General features: G+C 37.6%; 1 protein-coding gene across 4 annotated transcripts in view; it reads left to right on the top strand.

Moving 5' to 3' along the window:
* Nucleotides 1-21,649, top strand: part of PDE7B (phosphodiesterase 7B) — a 228,937-nt gene that overhangs the window by 195,481 nt on the left and 11,807 nt on the right. For all 4 annotated transcript variants that reach the window (XM_087971167.1, XM_087971152.1, XM_087971144.1 and 1 more), the window contains 7 exons: nucleotides 1,364-1,515; nucleotides 4,112-4,175; nucleotides 6,345-6,440; nucleotides 12,078-12,178; nucleotides 16,850-16,981; nucleotides 18,867-18,958; nucleotides 19,973-20,117. In XM_087971167.1, coding sequence (XP_087827293.1) covers nucleotides 1,364-1,515; nucleotides 4,112-4,175; nucleotides 6,345-6,440; nucleotides 12,078-12,178; nucleotides 16,850-16,981; nucleotides 18,867-18,958; nucleotides 19,973-20,117 — 782 coding nt within the window. The remainder of the gene's footprint in view (nucleotides 1-1,363; nucleotides 1,516-4,111; nucleotides 4,176-6,344; nucleotides 6,441-12,077; nucleotides 12,179-16,849; nucleotides 16,982-18,866; nucleotides 18,959-19,972; nucleotides 20,118-21,649) is intronic.

The following is a 21,649-nucleotide window of genomic DNA, read 5'->3' as shown; positions in this document are numbered from 1 at the left end:
CTTTAAAAAGTATAATTAAAGAATGTGGAAAATATTAAAAAGGGACACAATAAGGTTTAGTTTTAAATCTCTGTGTTAGGTATCCTTATGATTTATATTGACTGTTTCCTAGTATGATTTGATTGCTTATTGTACCCTATGACTATTATTAAGTGTTGTACCTTATGATTCTTGACTCTTGACGAATGTATCCTTTCTTTTATGAATACTGAGAGCATTTGCACCAAGACAAATTCCTTGTGTGTCCAATGACACTTGGCCGATAAAGAATTCTATTCTATTCTATTCTATATTACTGCATTGAGATGAATTGAAAAAATGATCAAATTTTGCTCTTTGAATATAACAGTCAATTTAAGGAAGCTGTTCAGATACATGTTAATATGATAAATAAAGTTGGTTTTTCTCTTTTGGATTTACAATGTAGAAGGAAAACACTGCGAATTTGCCAGTAAGGGCAAAGAAGCGGTAGAATAGAAATTCACCTAAAATTCCCTTGATATTAAATGCAGGCACAAAATATTGTGTATTACAATCTTGTTTTGCTTTATTTCTTAACTGATGAGGATGCATATAAGGGCTACCAGGTTCAAAAATCAGGATGACCAGCAGATGAAAATAAAGAGATGTACGTAGGAAACTTTTGTGCCATCCAGCAGGCAACCCAGATCAAATAGCTGTAATACATTTAAATAATTTTCTTTACTCACATATCTGTTTAGGCCAGGGCTGGTTATAGACGTTTTGGCACTCTAGGCAAAGTCATATCCTGGCGTCTCTTATGGTTTGACTCATCTTCTGAGTTTGCTAAGAATTTCAAAAATGATGTCCTTTTGTTTCTTTTTTCTTTGACATTTGAAGATTTACAGTTGTGATTTTTCAACTCTGGGCCATTTTTTTCACCCTATATACATTCTAATTTTAAGTACAGCACCGTCCCTTTTTATTATATGTCAACAACTCTGTGAAGTTTTATTTAATCCTTGAACTGGCACACTGATTGACAGGATGAGACATTACTATTTTTCTATTTTGTGTGTGTTTGTCAGAAATCTTTTCAATTTCGGTGCTCCCTAAACTTTGGTTTCCCTAAATTGATATCTACTAGGCCTTAGCCTATAGGCAGTCCAGTTTAGGCAGCAGAAAACAATAAACAAGTGATATTGTGATTGTTTCTAGCTTCAACAACTTATCACATTTTTTAAATAGAATGTGATGGTAGTATCATATTTCTTGTGACTAGGGAAAATAAGAGCATAATTATATTATTCAGAAATTTTAAAAACAGCGAACTAAGGTTTTGCTTTTGTGAAGCTGGTGTTTTTACTTTAGTGAAGATCTTCTGTCCCCATTTTTCCCATAGATACCATTTACTCAGGAGAAATTGGAACAAAGAAAAAGGTTAAGAGACTGCTAAGTTTTCAGAGATACTTCCATGCATCCAGGCTATTGCGTGGAATCGTACCACAAGCCTCACTGTACTTATTGGATGAAGACTACCTTGGTCAAGCAAGGGTAAATAGCAATCTATTCTATCAAGTTCGGTTCTTATAATCAAGCTGCATTTGGACTGTCATTCCTAGTTTAACCATAATTTGATTGATTGATTGTTATCCTGTCTTTCTTATTTTTATGAATAATTCAAGGCAGCAAACATACCTAATATCCAGGGGCAGAAGAGAAAAGTGAAGGAATGGCCCTCCTACTCTTCTTTATCCTCTCAGCTGATTGGCGCTACAGGCCTCAGCTGGTGTGGGGAAAGCTGTGCATGCGCATTAGGCAAAACACGCCCACCAAGCCATGCCCACCAAACTGGTGGTAAAACAGTTTGAATCCCACCACTGCTAAATCCCTTCCTCCTATTTTCCCCACAACAACAACCCCGTGAGGTGGGCTGGGCTGAGAGAAAGTAAATGGCCCAAAGTCACACACCCATCTTTCATGCCTAGAACGCAGGGTCCCCCAGTTTCTATCCTGGTGCCTTAACCATTGGGCCAAATTGGGAATAATGAGAAGCTCCCTGCTATGTTTGAATGAAAATGAGAACAAAGCAGCATGAAAGAGTTTTGTACACACGGAGATTTATGCCAAGAAGTCACAGTTAGGATTTGATTATCTGAATCGGGCCTAAGCTGTATTATTAATTTAATCCGTCTGCCATATAGGCAAGATTGATTCTAAGGCAGGCTAGCTGAAAGAAGTTGACAGAAAAAATATTAATACTGTAGAGTACAATCTTGTACACGTCAATTCAGAGGTCTTTTTTATGAAACTCTCGAAGTGTGGAATTGTAATTTTCATCTGTAGCAGCACCATATCCAAGTAAAACTGTCCTGGGATGAATTAAAGCCTTTCAACCAAGTCCCTTTATCTATTTTAACTGTTTTAGATACATAACAGGTAGTCCTCAACTTACAACCATTCATTTAGTGGCCATATGAAGTTACAATGGCAGTGGAAAAAGTGACTTATGACTGGTTTTCACACTTCTGGCCATTGCAGCATCCCATGGTCATGTGTTCAAAATTCGGGTGTGTGGCAACTGGTATGTATTTTTGACTGTTGCACTATCGCAGGGTCATGTGATCACCAGATTCTCTTGACATGATTTACTTTAACAACTGCAGTGATTTACTTAACAGTTGTGGCAGAAAAGTTTATGCTGTGGGGAAAAAGTTACTTAGCAACTGGCTCACTTAGCGACAGAAATTTTGAGTTCAACTGTGGTCATAAATCAAGGACTACCTGTATGATGGAACAACATTGCAGTATTGATTTCTATTAGTTCCCATCAGGACTAATACTAGATAGATTTATCTGTAGATCCCAGCTAGGTTCAGGAATTAGTTGATGAGACACAATGTCAGGATTCGTACAGTGCAGTGTGAAAATAATTTATTGTTGCTGATATGTCTCCTCAGGATTAAGCTTTGGATCTGTCTCCTTAAGAGTTATTATAAACCACCCAGAGTTTGGAGTGGTATGGCCTACTGATAATTTCATATATTTTGATTCAGTATCAGAACTGAAGTATAAATCAGAATGACAAACCAAATATAGATCGTTCGCGACTTACAAGCAATATTTAGCCACTGTTTGAAATTACAGTGGCACTGAAAAAAAAGTGAATTACATCACACTTAGAACTGCTGCGACATCCTTTAGTCACATGATCAAAATCCAGGCACTCGGCAACCAGCACTCCGTTAACTATGGTTGCCCTCTCAAGAGGTCATATGAGATCACCATTTGCAACCTTCCCAGCTGGCTTCTGTGACAAGCAAAGTCAATGGGGGAAGCCAGATCTGCCTAATGACCGCATGATTTACTTAACAACTGTAATGACTCGCTTAACAACTATGGCAAAAAAAAGTTGTAAAATTGGGTCTAACTCATTTAACAACCACCTTGCTTTGCAGTGGAAATTCTGGTCCCGATTTTATAACTCAGGACAATGTGTGAGCCCTGCTGCTGTCTAGCCAAATCATGTTTTAATTTTAAGCCAAAATTCCTTCCCCAGTTCTGGCAGGTTTCCCTCCTTTCAAATGTTTGTGGACTGTTTTCTCCATCGCGCAAATGTAGGCATTTTAAGTAAGCTCATGCATTAACTAAAAATAACATTATTCATTCTTAAATAGGGGTTAGGCATCTTAAAGCCTATCAACCCCATGCAATCTCAAAGTCTTTGTTTTATGCCCCAAATCCTCCCTAAATAAAATGTGTAAAGCTTTCAAAAAAAAGTTGGGACTCTTAATGGCAAGACCTTGTCAAACAATCTGAAGATATAAAAAGGGGGAAATCGCTTCAGTTGCTACATGTTGTCATAACATGATCACATTCTTCTACCTGCTCAGAATTGGGTGGGTGGGGGGAGTAGCTTTTATGTAACTTAAAGCTGTGCAGCTTCTAGATTTAAATACTTAATTTGGGATAAATCACCTATTTTCTAGGTATAGAACTTTGATTTTCAGGGTAGTTCTAATTCTAGATGAGGCTTTCTTTGTGCAATGGTTTTACCTTGTTTTAAGGATTCTGCTCATTTTAATAGAAAGCACTTTACATTTTAATTGGCACATACAAATTATTCTGCATTTTGTCTTTTTATTTCCAGCATATGTTATCCAAAGTGGGAATGTGGGATTTTGACATTTTCCTGTTCGACCGCTTGACAAATGGTAAGATACAAAGAAACAGCACAAAATGCTTATTTCATTAAATCTATGTCCAACAGTAATGTTTCATGTTTTCATGGATTGCAGTCAAGGTTGGTCCTTCAACCTTAAAGCTTCTCTTGTTGAAACTTTTCTTCTTGCACAACATGAAGAGAAATAGCCTAAACAGACAGGATAGAGGGCTGCAAAAATGCCTTTTTATAGCTGTGATTGTACTATCCTATATCCTGGAATTTACCCTATGCAGAACATCTTGGCTCTTGTTGGTACAATGGTACTAACCAGGGGTGGGATTCTACCGGTTTGGTCCGGTTCTATAGAACCGGTAGCTCCAAAGAGCAGCTGACACTGAACCAGTTCACTGGGATGAGGTTTTTGTCTGCTGTTTGTCCCTCCCACCTGCCCGGGCTCTAGGCTGTCCTTAGCGAATGCGTTTTCCTCTTCAGCTGCTTTGTGCGACACAGCTTAGTGCTGCTCGGTAGCTGGAGAAGGTAAATGCTTGCCGGAGCTGATAGTGCGCACGCGCTTGCAGCGCACATTTGACGTGCATGCGTGCGCTCCCCGAACTGGTTGTTATGCTGGTCGGATCCCACCCCTGGTACCAACTCTGTAACTGTGGACAAAAAAGAAATAAAAGGAAAAGAAAAGATACCTGAATTGTCCATTTGATATCAAAAGTCTGTAGAGATTTGTGCAAGTTCACAGCACGTGCATATCTTTTCTTGTTGTCATTGACACTTTTAGTCTTCTAATTTTTTGTTTCAGTATATGCCAGGCCTCAATTCTCTCTCTTTATCACACAGATCCTGCTAAAAACAACCATCTTGCTCCTACTGATAGTATTTGTTATTTTTAAAGCAAAACAATTTTGATTTATTAGTAATTTGACTTTAGATATAACTTTAAAATTAGCTGATTAAAGTCAGCCTTTAGGCTACGATGTCAGGAGAAAGACTGGGGCCAGAATTCTTCCCCTCATACTTTCATAAGTGGTACTTTTTTTTGTCCCTGCCAAAAAAAAAGACCTATAAAATTCAGGGTTACGCTTATCTCTTCCTTTTTCTCAAAGTATCCTAGATGAATTAAAAAAAAAAAACTTTAAAAATGCATTGCTCTGACCATAAGGATACAAGATTCTTTCCGCAGCTCAGCCTTTGATGTGAATTTTGGCTTTCATTCAAAATGCAGCCTACTGTCTTTCCTTCTCAGAAGAAATGTGATAATAACAGTTATATTGCATAACAGGCAGCCTGCTGACTTGTAGCCCATCTTTCCGGTACAATGAGCAGTGGCTGAATAGCGCCATTAACTCAGTCAGTCTGTGGTTCCCTGAGAGCAAAAAATTAATCTTAGTACATACCCAGTATCTTCTGTTAATACCTGGAACATCCATGAAGTATAGGCAGTCTTCGGCAAAGAATCAGTGTGAAAAGAATAAGATGTTTGGACATCACTGAAAACTCCTGGACATGTTGTTCCAATCACAAAAAATATGTAGGTCATCCTTGACTTACAACCATTCATTTGGTGAACTGTTTATAAGGCACTGAAAAAAAGCGATTTATGACTGGTCCCCGCACTTATGACCATCACAGCATCCCCTCAGTCACCTGATCAAAATTTGGGCTTATGACTGGTCCGCATCCTTACGACCATCGTAGCATCCCCATGGTCATGTGATCAAAATTTGGGCACTTGGCAGCCAGCATGTGCATATTTATGATGGTTGCAGAGACCTGAGGTCATGTAATCTCTACTTGAGACCTTCCCAACCATCTCTCAACAAGCAAAGTCAATGGCAACCTAGATTCATTTATCAACTGCAGTTATTTTCTTAACAACATAGCAAAAAAGGTTGTAAAATCGGAAGCAACTCAGTTAACTATCATTTGCTTAACAACAGAAATTTGGTCCCAATCGTGGTTGTAACTTATTTCATATCCAATGTTGGACCAGTAGAAGGATGTTCTTGCTATCAGCCCTCCAGATGTTCTGGAAATGTCTTTAGCTGCCATGCTAGCTGTGAATTTGTCTTGTCCCAATAAACTTAGGCCACTACTTGTTTAGGTAATCAAAAACTACTAGGAAGATTTCTAGTTACAGAGCGTGCATTCTATCTACTTCATGGTATAGTAAATGCAATTAACTGATATGCCCTTTTTGTTCTTTCAGGAAACAGCCTGGTAACCTTGTTGTGCCACCTTTTTAATATACATGGGCTTATTCATCATTTCCAGTTAGATATGGTTACATTATACAGATTTTTAGGTAAGTACATTCTTTCATCAGTTGCCAGTGTTGGTGCTATCTCTTTAAAGACCATAGGTTTGGAATTTCTGAAGTTAGGTATGGACAAACTGGGAAGGCAGAGCTTTCTGCACCCCATCTTCCCTATTTCCTTTGATGGCTCCTGGAACTATACTTATTTGGTACAAATGGCAGTGGTGTCCATGGATGAAATGTGCATTATGATGTCAGAATGTGAACCTTACCCTTTCCATATTTGTTAGGAGTTTGCCTCGTGATCTCATATTTCATTGTCTCCCTTTTCCTGCTCTCTGATTTTCTCCACTTGACTTGGTTTGTCAAAAAGCCTCTTCAAATCTAAACAAATTATCTCAACCCAAACTGAATATAGAACTCAACTTCTTACCTCCCAAACTTCAGCAAAAACATGATCCGGTAACCTTTTTTTTATGTCATTCTGTCATAATATTGATTTCTCCTCATCCTCAATCCACATCCAATTATCTTTAGTTACTTCGGTTTCAAAGATTGATTTACTCCTTTTCCCAATATTTTTTTTTAATGGATATGAACTAGCACACTTCCATGTTGGTTGATAATGTGGTCAAGGGTAAGAGCTGCCCTTCTTTTACTATCTATTTGATTTTATATTATATTTATGTAGTATTGAATCTGCCAACAATTCATGGCAATTTAGATTAATAATTAAAACATTCAATATAAAATGACAGTTAAAACTTCCCTAGTAAAAAACAAAAATTAAAGTAATACTATCTTGACATAATGGCAATAATTGCATTACTATGCAATCAATCCATGCAATAAAAAATACTAATGTTAATCCATCCAATAAAAAGCATAATAATAAAAATAAATGTATACGTTCTGGCAGGCACAAACTGACTTAAAATGGAGAAGATCTCTGGAAAGAGAATTGTTTTGATGGTTCGATCGCTGCTTGGTACATTGCAGATTTTTCAATTCTTTAGCTGATCAAGAAATTCACATGGCCTATTTATCTACCTATCCTTCTATCTATTTATCTATCATCTATCTCTCTATCTATTTAGCATCTCTCTATCAATCTACCTACCTACCTACCTATCTTCATTTTTCCATCCATCCAATTTGTGTACTGCTGCAGTTCCATGGACTCTGACTGGCCTTTTGCTTTTTATTATTTTGCTTTTTATTATTTTGGTGGGAAGCAACACAATTTTTCCTGCTTCATTTTGACTTCATGGCTATCCATAGGTTGTGTCTGTGCTCATGGCCATTTTCCCCAGTTCCATTTGTCCCACCTTTACTTTTATTTTTCTTATGTGAGAAAAGGTTTATAAAATACATTCTTCCTAAACGCCAGGTTAGTGCAACAGTTTATTTATCACTTCTCTGTGAAGCGAAATTGAACAACTATTTGGCCCAATCAAAGTTTAACAGCAAAGTGGTAGAATTCTCACTTCTGTTGCTAACAAGAGCCAAAAGACCAAAAGAATCTCGTTGCCAATCTTCCAGCTGAAACGTGACTATTACAGGACTAGAAAACCCAAATAGTTTAAGAAGTCTGAAAGTGCTAGTCTGAAAAAGTAAAATCTAAACCAAAGTGTGTGATCTTTTCTTTGCCACACTACAGTAATGATTTTGCCATGTATCCATTTAAAACAATCTTCCTCTAGTCATTTAGATTCATTTATATGGCTATAAAGCCATTCCAACATCAACTTGAATAAGGGGTGTAAATTTGTTTGTCTACTAATTACCTTGATATCAAGGTATTCCCATGTGATGATGTATGTTCTGTTAAGGGTAGTCATTACTTTCCTAAGTAAATGCTACCACTGTCAAACTGCTTTTACTCATAGGAACATTTTCCTAATGTTTACCTATAATCTGCCTTCCTGTAACTGAGGACGATTATTCTTGCCCTACAGTCCATGAAGATTGAGAATAAGACTTAGCTATCTTCTTTGTGGTGCCGCTTTTCTTAATCTCTTCTTTCAAGGCTTCCATTCCAATTTCTGATTCATTTTCTCTGAAGACTTCTTCAAGTCTGGTGCCCAGAAGGTCTGACCAATTGGCAGGTTTCTTCTCATAATATACCAATGGTGTAGAGGTGGTATTCAGCAGGTTCTGACCAGTTCTGGAGAACCGGTAGCAGAAATTTTGAGTAGTTCGGAGAACCGGCAAATGCCACCTCTGATTGGAGATTTTACAGTATCCTTCCCCTGCCACGCCCACCAAATCACGCCCACAGAACTGGTAGTAAAAAAATTTGAATCACACCACTTCAATGGTGGGATTTCAGAGGTGAACCCTAAATATGGAAAGAAGCTCTTGAACGTTAGGGCTAGAATGGGGTGTGAGGGGAATCTCACAGGCATACCACTATTCCTGGTGGAATAATCCAGAACAATTGTGTAGGAGGTGAATGTATGCTCAACATACAGGAGCGTGCTTTTTACACAGAAAATACATCATCTCTTACTCAGATTCAACATGAATGTTGTTGAAATTATCATGAATCATGTTGAAACTAGTCAAGGAGAGAACCAACCTAGAACTAATGAGAAATTAGACAGTCAGAACAATTAATCAGTGGAACGACTTGCCTCCAGAGGTAGCGGGTGCTCCAATACTGGAGGGTTTTAAGAAAAAAAATGGATCATCATTTGTCTGAAATGGCATAGGATTTCCTGCTCGAGCAGGAGGTTGGAGTCAAAGACCTCCTTCCAACTCTGTTATTCGTGTGAATACAGAAATTAAGGGAATATTTTGCAAACATCTGAGTAATATTAGGACATTAGGAAAGAAAGTTTACGTTTCTTCAAAAGTGTGGTTTTATAGTTCAGGGTACATGTCTATGTACCATCATGGAGGTTTTACTTGACATACAAAGAGTAATTTAGAAAAGAGATTGGTCAGACTATGCCCAGTTTCTGTTTATGATACTATGACTACAACCTATGATCCTAATAATGATACTAAACAACACTGGCGTCTTAATCAAATTCACAAGGTTCCTGTGTAGTTTGTCCTCCCATACACCAACTGAAATAAGCAGTACTGCTTTTTTCAGAAGAGTAAATAATGTGACTGCTACCTGGGTTTGGGATCTAAGACTGCTAAGCCACCACCTTGATCCATAGAGAAAATCAGCCTTGAGCAATAACAATAACAACAACAACAACAATAATACCATTGGGGACTTCCGGTTTGAAGGGCTTCGGCGACAGACAGAAATCCGCAATCATGCGCGGTTTCTGTCTGGGCTCGCCGCTGGAGCGCCCCGAGCCGGCTGGTTTCGGGGCTAAGCCACCCCGTAGAGGTGGTGAAGAGGGGGGAGACGGCCAGCAGGGTTGAGGAGGGCTGCATCTCTCCTCCTCAGCTGGCCATTACTCCCTTTCCCGAAGGCGGTTGCAGCGGTGATCAGAAATGGCCACCACAAAGGAGAACTTGACCAGAAAAGAATGTGCAGGAGGAAGATAAGAAGTGAAAGTTTTGGCTGACCGGGTTAAATTATAAATGCAACAACTAAGGTATCCTGGAATTTAAACTTACAAAAAATAACATCGCTCCCAAAGAAGAGTCGGAAGCAGCGAAGGAAAGTAAAAAGGGAAAGGTTTGGCTTTTTTTCCCTTCTCTCTCCTTCCCTATACTGACAACTAAGAGACTTAAATAAGAAATTGGAAAAATCCATTTTGACATCAATAGGCAATTAAGCTGAAAATAAAACAAAATGCCAAAGGGATAATAAAGATTTCTGGACATTAAAAATTTTCTTTTTCATAAGCAGGAAGGGAGAGAAAAAGAATAAGGGCAGGATCTGGAAGAGGGAGGAGACTGCCTGGAATTAAAAAGAATCTACAGTAAAACTTCAACAAGACTTCTAAAAGATACATTTTAACTGAAACTTTGCAACTAAATAGTAACCCCATGAAGAGAAAGTGAAAAAAAAATCAAAAAAGAAACAGCTTGCGTGTATTTGGATTATTTGGTGATCTTTGGATTCTTGGTTATTATATTTGAATGACTAAAATCAATCGGGTGGTTGTTTAAAAATGTATACAATGGCACCACTTCTGGATGAATTGAAAATGGAACTTAAAAAGTACAAAGAAGATGCACAAGAAGGGAAGGGTTCTTTTGGCTTCGTTTTTCAATTCTTAGAAATAGAGATTTGGAACTATGAGAAACAACAAGAAGCATCTGTAAAACAAGAAGACTGGGACAAAGAAGAAGCCATCTTTAATGAACAAGCAATTTTATGTGGGGAAGAAAAAGGAAAGGGGGGAAAGAGAATGGAGAATTTAAGACTTAAAAAAACAACCAAAGAAAAGAAAAATAATTCAAAAAATAAATATAATACTGGAAAGCAACAGAAAAGGGGAATACAGAAGAGAGAAATAGAGGTAGAGAGACAAGGGGGTAAAAAGGGGAGAGAGAAGAAGAGAGGGGAGAAGGAAAGGAAAAGAAGTTACAAAGGACCGGAGCAAGATATAGAGAAACAGGGCCTATTTAGAGATAATGGGTGAAAATCTAACTGAAAAAGGGATTCTGTAAAGGTACATAAGATTGTATTGTTATATTAGTAATAGAAATAACTTTAGAAAATTGGAAATAATGTATGATTAAAATGAGGGATGAAATAGTGTAATTTAGTGAAATGTTTGTGAATAAAATAAGTGAAATAAAATAAATGAGAAAATTGAATTAGGAAGGAACGGGAACATTTTAATTAGTTAATGTTTTATAAAATATAAGTGAAGGGGGGGAATTAACTATGGAAAGCTTATAATTGTTCCCATAGAAGTATGATATTTAATTGAAAAGTAATGTTAAAGATGTTAAGATTTTAATGAATATTAATATTAATGATATAATTGAATTGGAATGGAATGTTGTTTTAATTATATACATTTATAATTTTTTTCTTTTTTTAAGAATACAGTGTGTATTTTAAGAATGTACCAAGCAGAATCCAAATGGAAGTTATGTATTATATTGAATGTTACAACTTTAGGGAAAAGATATAAAGGCGTCATACTCCAATCAATAACTACAGGAGAAATTTTGTTTAATGAGAAAAGATAATAGATCATTGAAACAGGACAGACAAAAAATATAAATATAATGGTTTGAATTGAGATGAGATAATTAAAATAAAATTGAGAAAATTAAAAGAGGGGAGAAGCTATGCAGAAAATGTAAAATAGTAATAAGATATGGAATAGAATATAAAAATGAGCATGAACCTGAATTTGTGTCTGTACGAAGAAATGTAACCCGGGATTACGCTACTTTCAAAAAATATGTTTTATTTGTATTTTTTTTCTCTTTGTGAAAACTCAAATAAAATTTACCAAAAAAAAATAACAATAATACCATTGTAGATTGTCCTCCTTACTTTTCCCTCCTAAGATATTTATTTTTTCTTCTGAATTTTATTGCTTTCATTAAAAGCAATAAAAAGTGATTTAGAAACAAATCTTTTCTATGGTATAGATTTTCTTTTTAACCAAAGGAATGATAAGCTACTGCAATTTTAGAAAGAGCTCCAGTTTAAGTTTTAGCTATCAGCCCAAAATTTCCAAAAGCATTTGAATCACAGAGATACTCAAAGATCGAGGAAAAAGTTAACTTCTCTTCTGTTGCTTCCAGGTATGGTGCAAGAAGATTATCACAGCCAAAACCCGTATCACAATGCTGTCCATGCTGCTGATGTCACGCAAGCTATGCACTGCTACTTAAAAGAGGCCAAGGTAACCACACAAACTTAGCTGAGAATTTCCATAGACCACACAGCAATGAACTCATTTTACTGAGAAAACAAAAGTGTTCCACAAGTGTACTTATGTCAGTAAAAACTGCCAATGGAATCTCCAATGCTCATTCCACCTAAGGTATGGAACATACAGAACCAAAAAGGATGCAGCTGTTCAAACCAATCTTAAAAATATAATTTATCCAGAAGGGTGACATTATGGGTGAATAGGTTCTTCTCCAAGAGACAGCCCAGCCCATCAATGTTTTGAAAAATTGTCCAATGTTTTGTGAGATTGTAAAAAAAAATTAGAAGATCTTTCATCAGGAAGCCAAACAAACAAATAAACCCTGAGTTCTAATTAAAAAAATCTGATAAGTTCTCACCCAAGTTGGAGAGAAGTTAATGGTCTGGTACAAGTTTTGTGGGATTTAGGCAATTCTAAACATTTTTTGGCCCAAAGTAGAATGAGAGAAAGTGTATTAACAGTCCAGAAAAACTTGACAGTGTTTGGTCTTGGGTCTTTTGTCAGTGTTTTGAAAACTTGAAACTAACCAGCATTTCCTGATTTCAGATAAATGAAGTCTGATTTGTTTACAGTTGGAAATAGATGCTTCCAGATTCTTTTTTGCAGAAATGCCAAGAGAAACAAAAGGCAAATGGAAAGCCTACAAGTGTAAAATTTATGCCAGTTCATGACCATAATACAGAGTTTAATATTACAGTCAAACTGGGCCATTAATGCAGTAGATGAATAATGCCAATCCGCATTTGCTGAAAAAGCAAATTATTGGAGAAAGACGTTAACAGGCTGAAGAGAAAAGAGACGTGTTTAAGAGTTCTTTGTACCTAATTCATTCCTGCAACTGTGCTTTGAGATATTTTTCTCACTTACCTGAAGTTCAACATGCTGGGACAGAAACTTTAAAAAAATAATTAACAGAGAAGACCTGCAAAAAAAAAAAAAAAAGGGTGGTGGTGGCGGCACTCTTTCCTCTATTGATTCTCTTTTTAAATATACTATTCTCCATGGTATTTCCCATTGCCATTAGCAAGATAAGCAGAATCCCCAGTATACTTTAAACATTACTAACATTCTTCACCTGAGATATCATTGGTCACATAAAATATCTGAAACATTCAAAACTTGTTATACTATACACCTGCTTGCAACTTAGATACATAAAATATCTGAAACATTCAAAACTTGTTATACTATGCAGCTGCTTGCAACTTAGATACAATCTTTTGTCTTTTCCCCTGATACTTGAAAGATAATACAACCCAGTGGTCAATAAGGTAATGTGATTGTAGGTGAAAAGGCCCAGTGGAAATAAAAGAGGAAAATAGAAAATGGAAAAAAAAATTGTATTTATTCCCAACAGAAATGAAAAAAGCTACAACAGTTCTGGAAAATCGCATTTTTTCAGATTATTCAATTCCCCCAATCCCTTTCTTTTACATCTGTCCTGAGTACATGTGCTTTTTTATGCACATAATACAAATACAGCACTTTTTTCAATAAATATTATAAAACAAAATGCTACTTTCTAGCCACTGCCTCCCAAAAACCACAAATTGAATTTCACAGAATAGATGCCTGAATTAAAATATCATTGCTTGTTTCCCAAAGTTACACACTGTATCTAGTCTAAGACTCTGATTTATTTATTTGCTTATTTATTTGAATTTATTGTCCTCCCAACTCCAATAGACTCTGGGGGCATATAAAAGTAGAAAAGAACATTAAAAACGCATATAAACATCAAATCAGACAGCCCAGACTAAAATAAACTTATGAACAGCAAAAATCAAATAAAACGAAACAAGGCCCCTAGTCAAACAATAAACTTCAACCCCAAGCCAGATTTTCAGAGCTTTCAGGAACCTTATTCTTAATCTTATTTTTTTATGTTTCATTGTATTGTTATGTTTACATTTTTATCATTTTTTTCTGTTTTACTGGTGTAAGCCACTCAAGGCGAGATGGGCTGCAAACAAATTTAACAAATAAGCAGAAGGTCCTTGCTGACTTTATCTAGTCCCTAATAGAACTACATCTACATGGAAAGAAAGAAGCAGTGGGGTACCCCAAGATTCTATCTTAGGCCCAGTACTCTTCAATTTCTTCATAAATGATTTCGATGAAGGAATTTAAAGGGAAGTCATCAGATTTGCAGACAATACCAAGCCGGCAGGAATAGCCAACACCCCAGAATATTTTTGTTTATTTGTTTGTCAAACATGTACAAGATAACAAATATAAGTATGAATATAAACAAGAACAAAGGGAGTAAATACAGATAAATGGGGACAGTAAGACAGGGATGGTACGCTTATGTACACTTAGGCAAGAAAGCCAAAATGTGCAGATATAAAATAAGTGGTACTTGGCTCAATAGCGGTAACTGCAGGACAGTCACGTAAATATGAGTCAGCAGTATGCTGCAGCCACCAAAAAAGTCAATGCAATCCTAGGTTGCATTAACAGAGGAATAGAATTAAGTTAACATGAAGTATTTATAATGCTTTATAATGCCTTGGTAAGACCGTACTTGGAATACTGCATCCAGTTTTGATTGCCACAGTTGTTGTTTTTTTAAATGTTGAGACTCTAGAACAGGGGTCTTCTAACTCAGGGGTCCCCAACCACCGGTCCGCGGACCGGTACCGGTCCGTGGAACAAGTCCTACCGTGCCGCTGGCTTGCTGGGCGCCGCCATCTTTTTTTGATGAAAAGTGCTTCCGGTGAGCTTTTCCGGGTAGAAAGCTCACCGGAAGCACTTTTTCATCAAAAGATGGCGGCGCTAGCGCTTGGTGAGCTTTTCCGGGTAGAAAGCCATTTCTACCGGAAAAGCTCACCGAGCGCTGCGCCGCCATCTTTTTGATGAAAAAGTGCTTCCGTGACCTCACCGGAAGCACTTTTTCATCAAAAAAAGATGGCGGCGCCCAGCTAATGCCGGTATCGGGCCGCGCCATAAAAAAGGTTGGGGATACCGGGCCGTGGGCGTAAAAAAGGTTGGGGATCACTGTTCTAACTTGACAGCGTTAAGACTTGTGGACTTCAACTCTCAGAATTCCTCCTCCAGTCATGTTAGCTCAGGAATTCTGGGAGTTGAAGTCCACAAGTCTTAAACTTGCCAAGTTTGAAGAGCCTTGCTCTAGAAAGTGGAGAAAAGAACAGCAAGGATGATTAAGGGGCTAAACATATGGAGGACGATTGCAGGACTTTTCAGTTGGGTCTAGTGAAAAGAAGGATCAGGGGTGACATGATAGCAGTGTTCCAATATTTGAGAGGCTGCCCCAAAAAAGAGAAGGTCAACCTATTTACCAAAGCACCAGAAGGCAGGGCAAGAAGCAATGGATGGAAACTAATCAAGGAGAGCAGCAATCTAGAGCTAAGGAGAAATTTCCAGACAGTGAGAACAATTAGCCGGTGGAATGGCTTGCCTCCAGAACTTGTGGCTCCTCAGTCACTGGAGGTTTTTAAAAACAAAGTGGACAATCATTTGTCTGAAATGGTATAAAGTTTCCTGCATGAGCAGGAGGTTGGATCTCCAAGATCCCTTCCAACTTTGTTCTTCTGTTCTCTCAGAATGGGAGCAATGCTGTTCCAGAGAGTAGGGGCTGCAACAGATAAGGCATTGGTCTTCTTTAGTAGTCAAAAGTGGTGTGTTGTTCTTGTTTTTAACATTGGTTGTAACTTAGTATCCCAGAGGAAGGGAATTAGGGAGAAGAAGTAGACAGGAAAAAACTCTGGAAGGCAAATGGGAGTATGTGATTGAAGCATCATATATAATGCACTAAAGGGGAGGGCAGGATTTTGATGGTATGGTTGTGACTGCATCCAGATTTTTCAGATGAGCTCTGCAGGGCCCTTTAATTGTTCACACATTTTGTGCACCATTACGTCTGTATCAGTTGCCGCATCAAAGTGCCTGCTAAAATTATACTGGTAGTCATATCTCCGTCAGGCTTGGCAGCATGCTTTCCTTAGACTGTCTACTATTGACCTCACCCCTTTCCTAAGAGGTCTGTAGGGGGCGTGCATAAGCGCACCAACGTGCCTACCGTCCCTGTCCTATTGTTTCTCTTATTCTTCTTTTATTTTTCTTATATGTACCCATTTCATGTATTCACAACTATGTATACACTTATACTTATCTTGTAAACAATTGGCAAATCAAATAAATAAATAAATAAATAAGATATTGACATATAACTTTCATATCACTATTTAATAGTTCCTTTGAAAAATGGCAATTCATGTTTTTTGCTAAAGTTGAATAATAGGGAGTGAAGGTATAAAGTGGAAAGCATTATAGTTTCTTGAAAAATGGCTTTACAAAGAGCCATAACGGTTGCTTGGCTTTAAATTAATGTGATACGTGAATTAATGTGATACGTAAATTATGGCCACAATGGCTTGTTCAACTAACTTAAATGGAAACAAGCCATAGCTTAGTATGATGAGGGAATCAGTGGTTTAAGAACCAACATTCATGACTTAACATTGTATATGAACTAGGTCCAATATGTTATTCAACAAAACCTGAATAAAGTTTAACACAGTGCATGAGATTACAATCTATGGAAATTGTAATATGTAAAAATACATATTGTAAAAATACAATCACCTTTAACTCTGAACCCCTTTTTACATGCTGTAGCTTGCTAACTTCCTCACCCCTCTGGATGTTATGCTTGGATTACTGGCTGCTGCAGCACATGATGTAGATCATCCCGGAGTCAACCAGCCATTTTTGATAAAAACTAAACATCATCTTGCCGGTTTATATCAGGTGGGAATAACTATTGGCATAAATTATTGCTTTTTTCCCCAAATCACCTTTGTTAGAACTGTACAGTATTAGAGGTTGCCGGTCACTTCTTTTTACCATGGTCACCTCAACTTTTCAGTTATTGCAGAACTATTTTCAAGATATAGACCTGTGGGAAGTGGTCATCCCTGCCTACAGAAATGATTCACACAACTCATTTACTCCCCATATATACGGATAGTATTTGTAGGAAATAGAACTTTCTAAAATTCTACTTTTATTCCTACTTTTATCAGATGAAACAGTAGCTTTATAATTCTACAGTGATGTGAAAAAAGTGCAGAATATGATAAGGAGGCAAATTGTGCCTGTTTAAAAAAAGTTGATAGCTGCAAAGATAGACTTGAAGAATAGGTACTCCTTATGCTATGTACTGTGAACCAGAGGTGGTATTCATCATGTTCTGACCAGTTCTAGAGAACCGGTAGCGGAAATTTTGAGTAGCAAATACCATCTCTGACTGGAGATTTTACAGTATCCTTCCCCTGCCATGTCCACCAAGCCATGTCCACAGAACCAGTAGTAAAAAAAATTGAATCCCACTACTGCTGTGAACTAAGAAAAATGGCACAATATTGCTTAATGTCATAATTAATTTTGAGTTTCAAGGGTCAGACTTTCTGTTCAAAATTTTCAGAAATTAAAATTAAAGGCAGACAGAGAGCACCGATTTCAAATACATATTGGAAGAACCATATATTTTATAGCCTAAAATCAGGGAGAAAAATAATTTGGAAATGGTGCCAAAGATTACATGAATTATCTCCCAAAACAAATGTTGCAGTTGAATACATATTTGAGACTTAAGATGAGTCTTCCATAGTGTTCTTTAATAAACAGTGTCAGAGGTTGCGTTCAAGTAAACATTGTTAGCTTTATAAGTTTCTAATACTTGGCTAAAGTGGTACAGGTCATTATTTATGATTTAATAGTTTTTTTAACAGTTCTCCACCCAGGTGGCCTCTGGATCCAACTCGTGTTATCTGGCTGGCATAGAATCTTGCCAGACAAAAATCTCTGTTGTCCATAATTTAGTAACACATTTACTTATTGAATTCCTAGACAATATTTTCTCCAAGCACTTCTCTCTCCTTCCCTATAAATACATGTTTGTCTTCGCAACAATTCATGAAGTAGGCTTGAACGATGAGATAATGTCTGCTAAACTTAGGGATCTCAGTGGTTGGAATTGGAATTTGGATATCCCCAAGCCTAGTTGGCCCTCCTATCTTGGCATATGACACTAATGGAATTTACTTGGCTTTCAGTTGTAAAATACATCGAAGGAACTCAGTCAATAGGTGTGAATGGGTTATAACAGAATCCCAGTTTTATAATTATCTCATTACAGAAATGAAAGGAGAGCTGCATACCCTTTTTTAAAAGCTTGAGATCCTCCCCCCCCCACCCCCATTTTTCCTTCCCTTCTGTGAGATGTCAGCTATGTAACAATTTAGACAGTCCTTGAACCCAAAGATAAAGGAACAGACAGGGCCACAAGTACCAAGGCTAGTACAGAATAATTATGAGATTATCTTGTGACAAACTCATCTTTCTCTATCGGCTTTGACAAGGCACAGCCAAATGCTAGGCATACAGCTGGGATGATCTAAGGCCTGGCTGCAAAGTCTTTGAAATGTCAGGGCTTATAGGGAGAAGTAAAGAAAAAGGATGCAAAAATATTTTTGCCCTGTGAATAAAGGCAAGGCTACTGTTGGACAACCTCACTGCCTTACTCAACATCGAATGAAATGCATACTTAGTCCTTTTTAAAAATACACTTATTCTTTTTTTATTAAAATTGCATCCATTTCAGTATAGTGATTTTTTTCTCTCCCTTTTCCAGAATGTCTCTGTATTAGAAAACCATCACTGGAGGTCTACAATAGGCATGCTTCGAGAATCAAGACTCCTTGCACATCTGCCAAAAGAAGAGAGGTGAGCATCGGAGTCTGGGAAATGGGCTCGTCTCATGTGGATTCCCATAACTTTTTTGAATACAATGTTTTTACAGTGCACTTTATAGGATGAACAGGTGTGCAAATGAATGGTGAGTTTATTTGGGTTTTGCCTGTCCTGATTTGTGAGTCCATCCCTTTATTCATCTACCTATCTATTCATTTGCCCTAGAACACTATAAAAGCACCAGATTCAAAATCTTCGAAAAGATCCACTTTTGTAAATATAATATGGTTTGTAATCCCTGTGTGATCCGTGTGGATGTGGTTTGTATGTTGATGCATGCACATCTGTGTGCATACATGCATGCTTCCCAATCACATTTGCCTGGAAAAAATATATATTACAACTTGGAAATTGCCCAATTTGATTGGCGTTACTCAGTTGTTCTAAGGGCAATCCCTGTACCAATCTTAGACATTTTCCTTCTCCACATTCAAAATCTCTGTGTAGCAAAAATTGTGAACTCTCATGGACCGTCAGCACATGGTTAAGACATGTGTATGAAATACTGTTCAGCATCACTCTTGCTGCCTCATTCAAGTTGGAGTAAACTATGGGAAGACTCTGGTGAGATTTATACCAGTGCTATGAGAAAGGGCTGTGAGATTGTGGAGAAAGATGTAGCTGTTTTAATGAGCTGCAGGGAAGGTGATACATTCAGTTTCTGAAGCATTTTCCATTGCACAGTCCTAATCATAAGTCTTAGATGAAATGCAGCTCTTCAGGGATGTACACAACGGCATCAAAATGGGGAGCACAGCTAGGCAATTGAAGCTCCACCCCTTTTAACTATGTGTCTTACACCACAGACATATGCAAAAATAGGCAGGGCTTGGATCACTCCAATTATGCCCGCCATTTTGATGCTGTTGTTCCTCCCAGCAGCCACCCTGGTGGCCATTTAATAAGAGGAGGCATTACCCTAACAATACAAAATGGGGAAATGACATCTATTAATAACAGCTTCTTTTATTTTGCATTATCCTGTAGTCATGACATTGAACAACAGCTTGGTTCCCTGATCTTGGCAACAGATATCAACAGGCAGAATGAATTTTTGACCCAGCTGAAGGCTCATCTAAAAAACCAGGACTTGAAATTAGAGGATGCTTCAGACAGGCATTTTATACTCCAGGTAAATGTTGAAGGTTTTCTGTTTAAAAGTAGGTGTTTTCTCTGGGGGCCCATAGCAGAGGAGACATGAAGCAAAGAGCCAGTGGTACCAAGTTTCTGTGCTGGCATTATTTTGTAGCATTCATTGAGTTACTCACTTTCATCCAATTTACACTTTATGCTATTAGGCGAAAACAGCACAAGAATATACAAAGGCCCAGTTGGTTAAGCCAAGCATTTGTTTTTTATAATAACTAAGAAAATGCCTCTAGGGTGTTCAAATATAGAAAATTGAGATAAATCCCGCTCCCACCATTGCTCCCCTCCAGTTGGTATTTGGGGCCAAGTTGTTCTCAACCCTAGAGCAACATTAGCTGTTGAAGATTTATAGCTCTTGAGAGATACTTTCTCCATAAATTTATCCAAATGCCACCCAAATTCAATGTTTCCTATGTGTCTAGTTGCCATCCAAATTTACTGCAGTTGTGGTTATGAATTCTGGGAGGTTAATGATGTGTGAGGAAATGCATTCTTATACTCTAAACCCTTGACCCAGACAGCTTTGTTGGCTGATCCCCGCTCTTATTTTTTTCAAGATGAGAGGAAAATTTCTCCCTGCCCACTTTCTTCATTTCATCCATGATTTTGATACACTGGCTATATTTAATCTCAGTTGCCTTTTACATGACACGGCCGCAACAAATTGAATAAGGAAAGTGAATAAAGAAGCCTTGTCAACATGTGTGTGTTTGTGTGTGTGTGTGAGAGAGAGGGGGGGGGGGAGGGAGAGGGAGAGAGTTATAGAGATAGATATAGAGATAGATAGTTATAGAGATAGATATAGATATAGATAGATATAGATATATAGAAACACACACACACACACACCACCAACACCAACACCATCATCATGGTCAACTGGACAGGAGAGATGCCTGAGGCACTGAATTAGTCCAGCTACTTGAGTCATTCAGATATCCAGTACTTTATTCTCACAATATAGATACTCCTTACTTAGTGACCATGATTGGGACAAGCAACTCCATTGCTAGTGATATGGTCATTAAGTAAGACAACACAGGACCACAATGGGCTTATAAACTCAGTCCCGCTGTGGTCATTAAGCAAATAATCTGCAATAGTTAAGCGAGACATCACATGGTCAAAATATGCAATTTTACTACTGACTTGCTTATCAGATAACTTAGCTGTGAAGCATGCAAGCATGGTTGCAAGACACTGCAACAGTCATAATTGCCAACCTGCTGCAAAGCACCAGATCAGCAATCCTGTGACTACAGGGATGCTACAAAGGACTTAAGTGTGAGGACAAGTAGTAAGGTTACTTTTTCAGGTCTGTTGTAACTTCGAAGGGTTGCTAAATGAGGCAAGCAAGAACTTCTTGTAATATGAAAATGAAATTAAAGCACTCTTAAAAGACATCCCCAAATATTTTGAATCTGTTAATTCAATCAGGGCAGCAGCTACATATGGCTTGGCTGGCAGTGATACAGCCAAATCTGTTTGAATTTGGGATTATGCCCAAATTTAGTT

Source organism: Notechis scutatus, chromosome 1 (assembly GCF_049901735.1).
Source record: "Notechis scutatus isolate UNSWTSFEM ecotype Mainland chromosome 1, rNotScu1.2, whole genome shotgun sequence".
Classification (NCBI taxonomy): Eukaryota; Metazoa; Chordata; class Lepidosauria; order Squamata; family Elapidae; genus Notechis; species Notechis scutatus.
The sequence above is the reverse complement of the archived record's forward strand: the minus strand, read 5'-3'. Positions and strand labels throughout refer to the sequence as shown.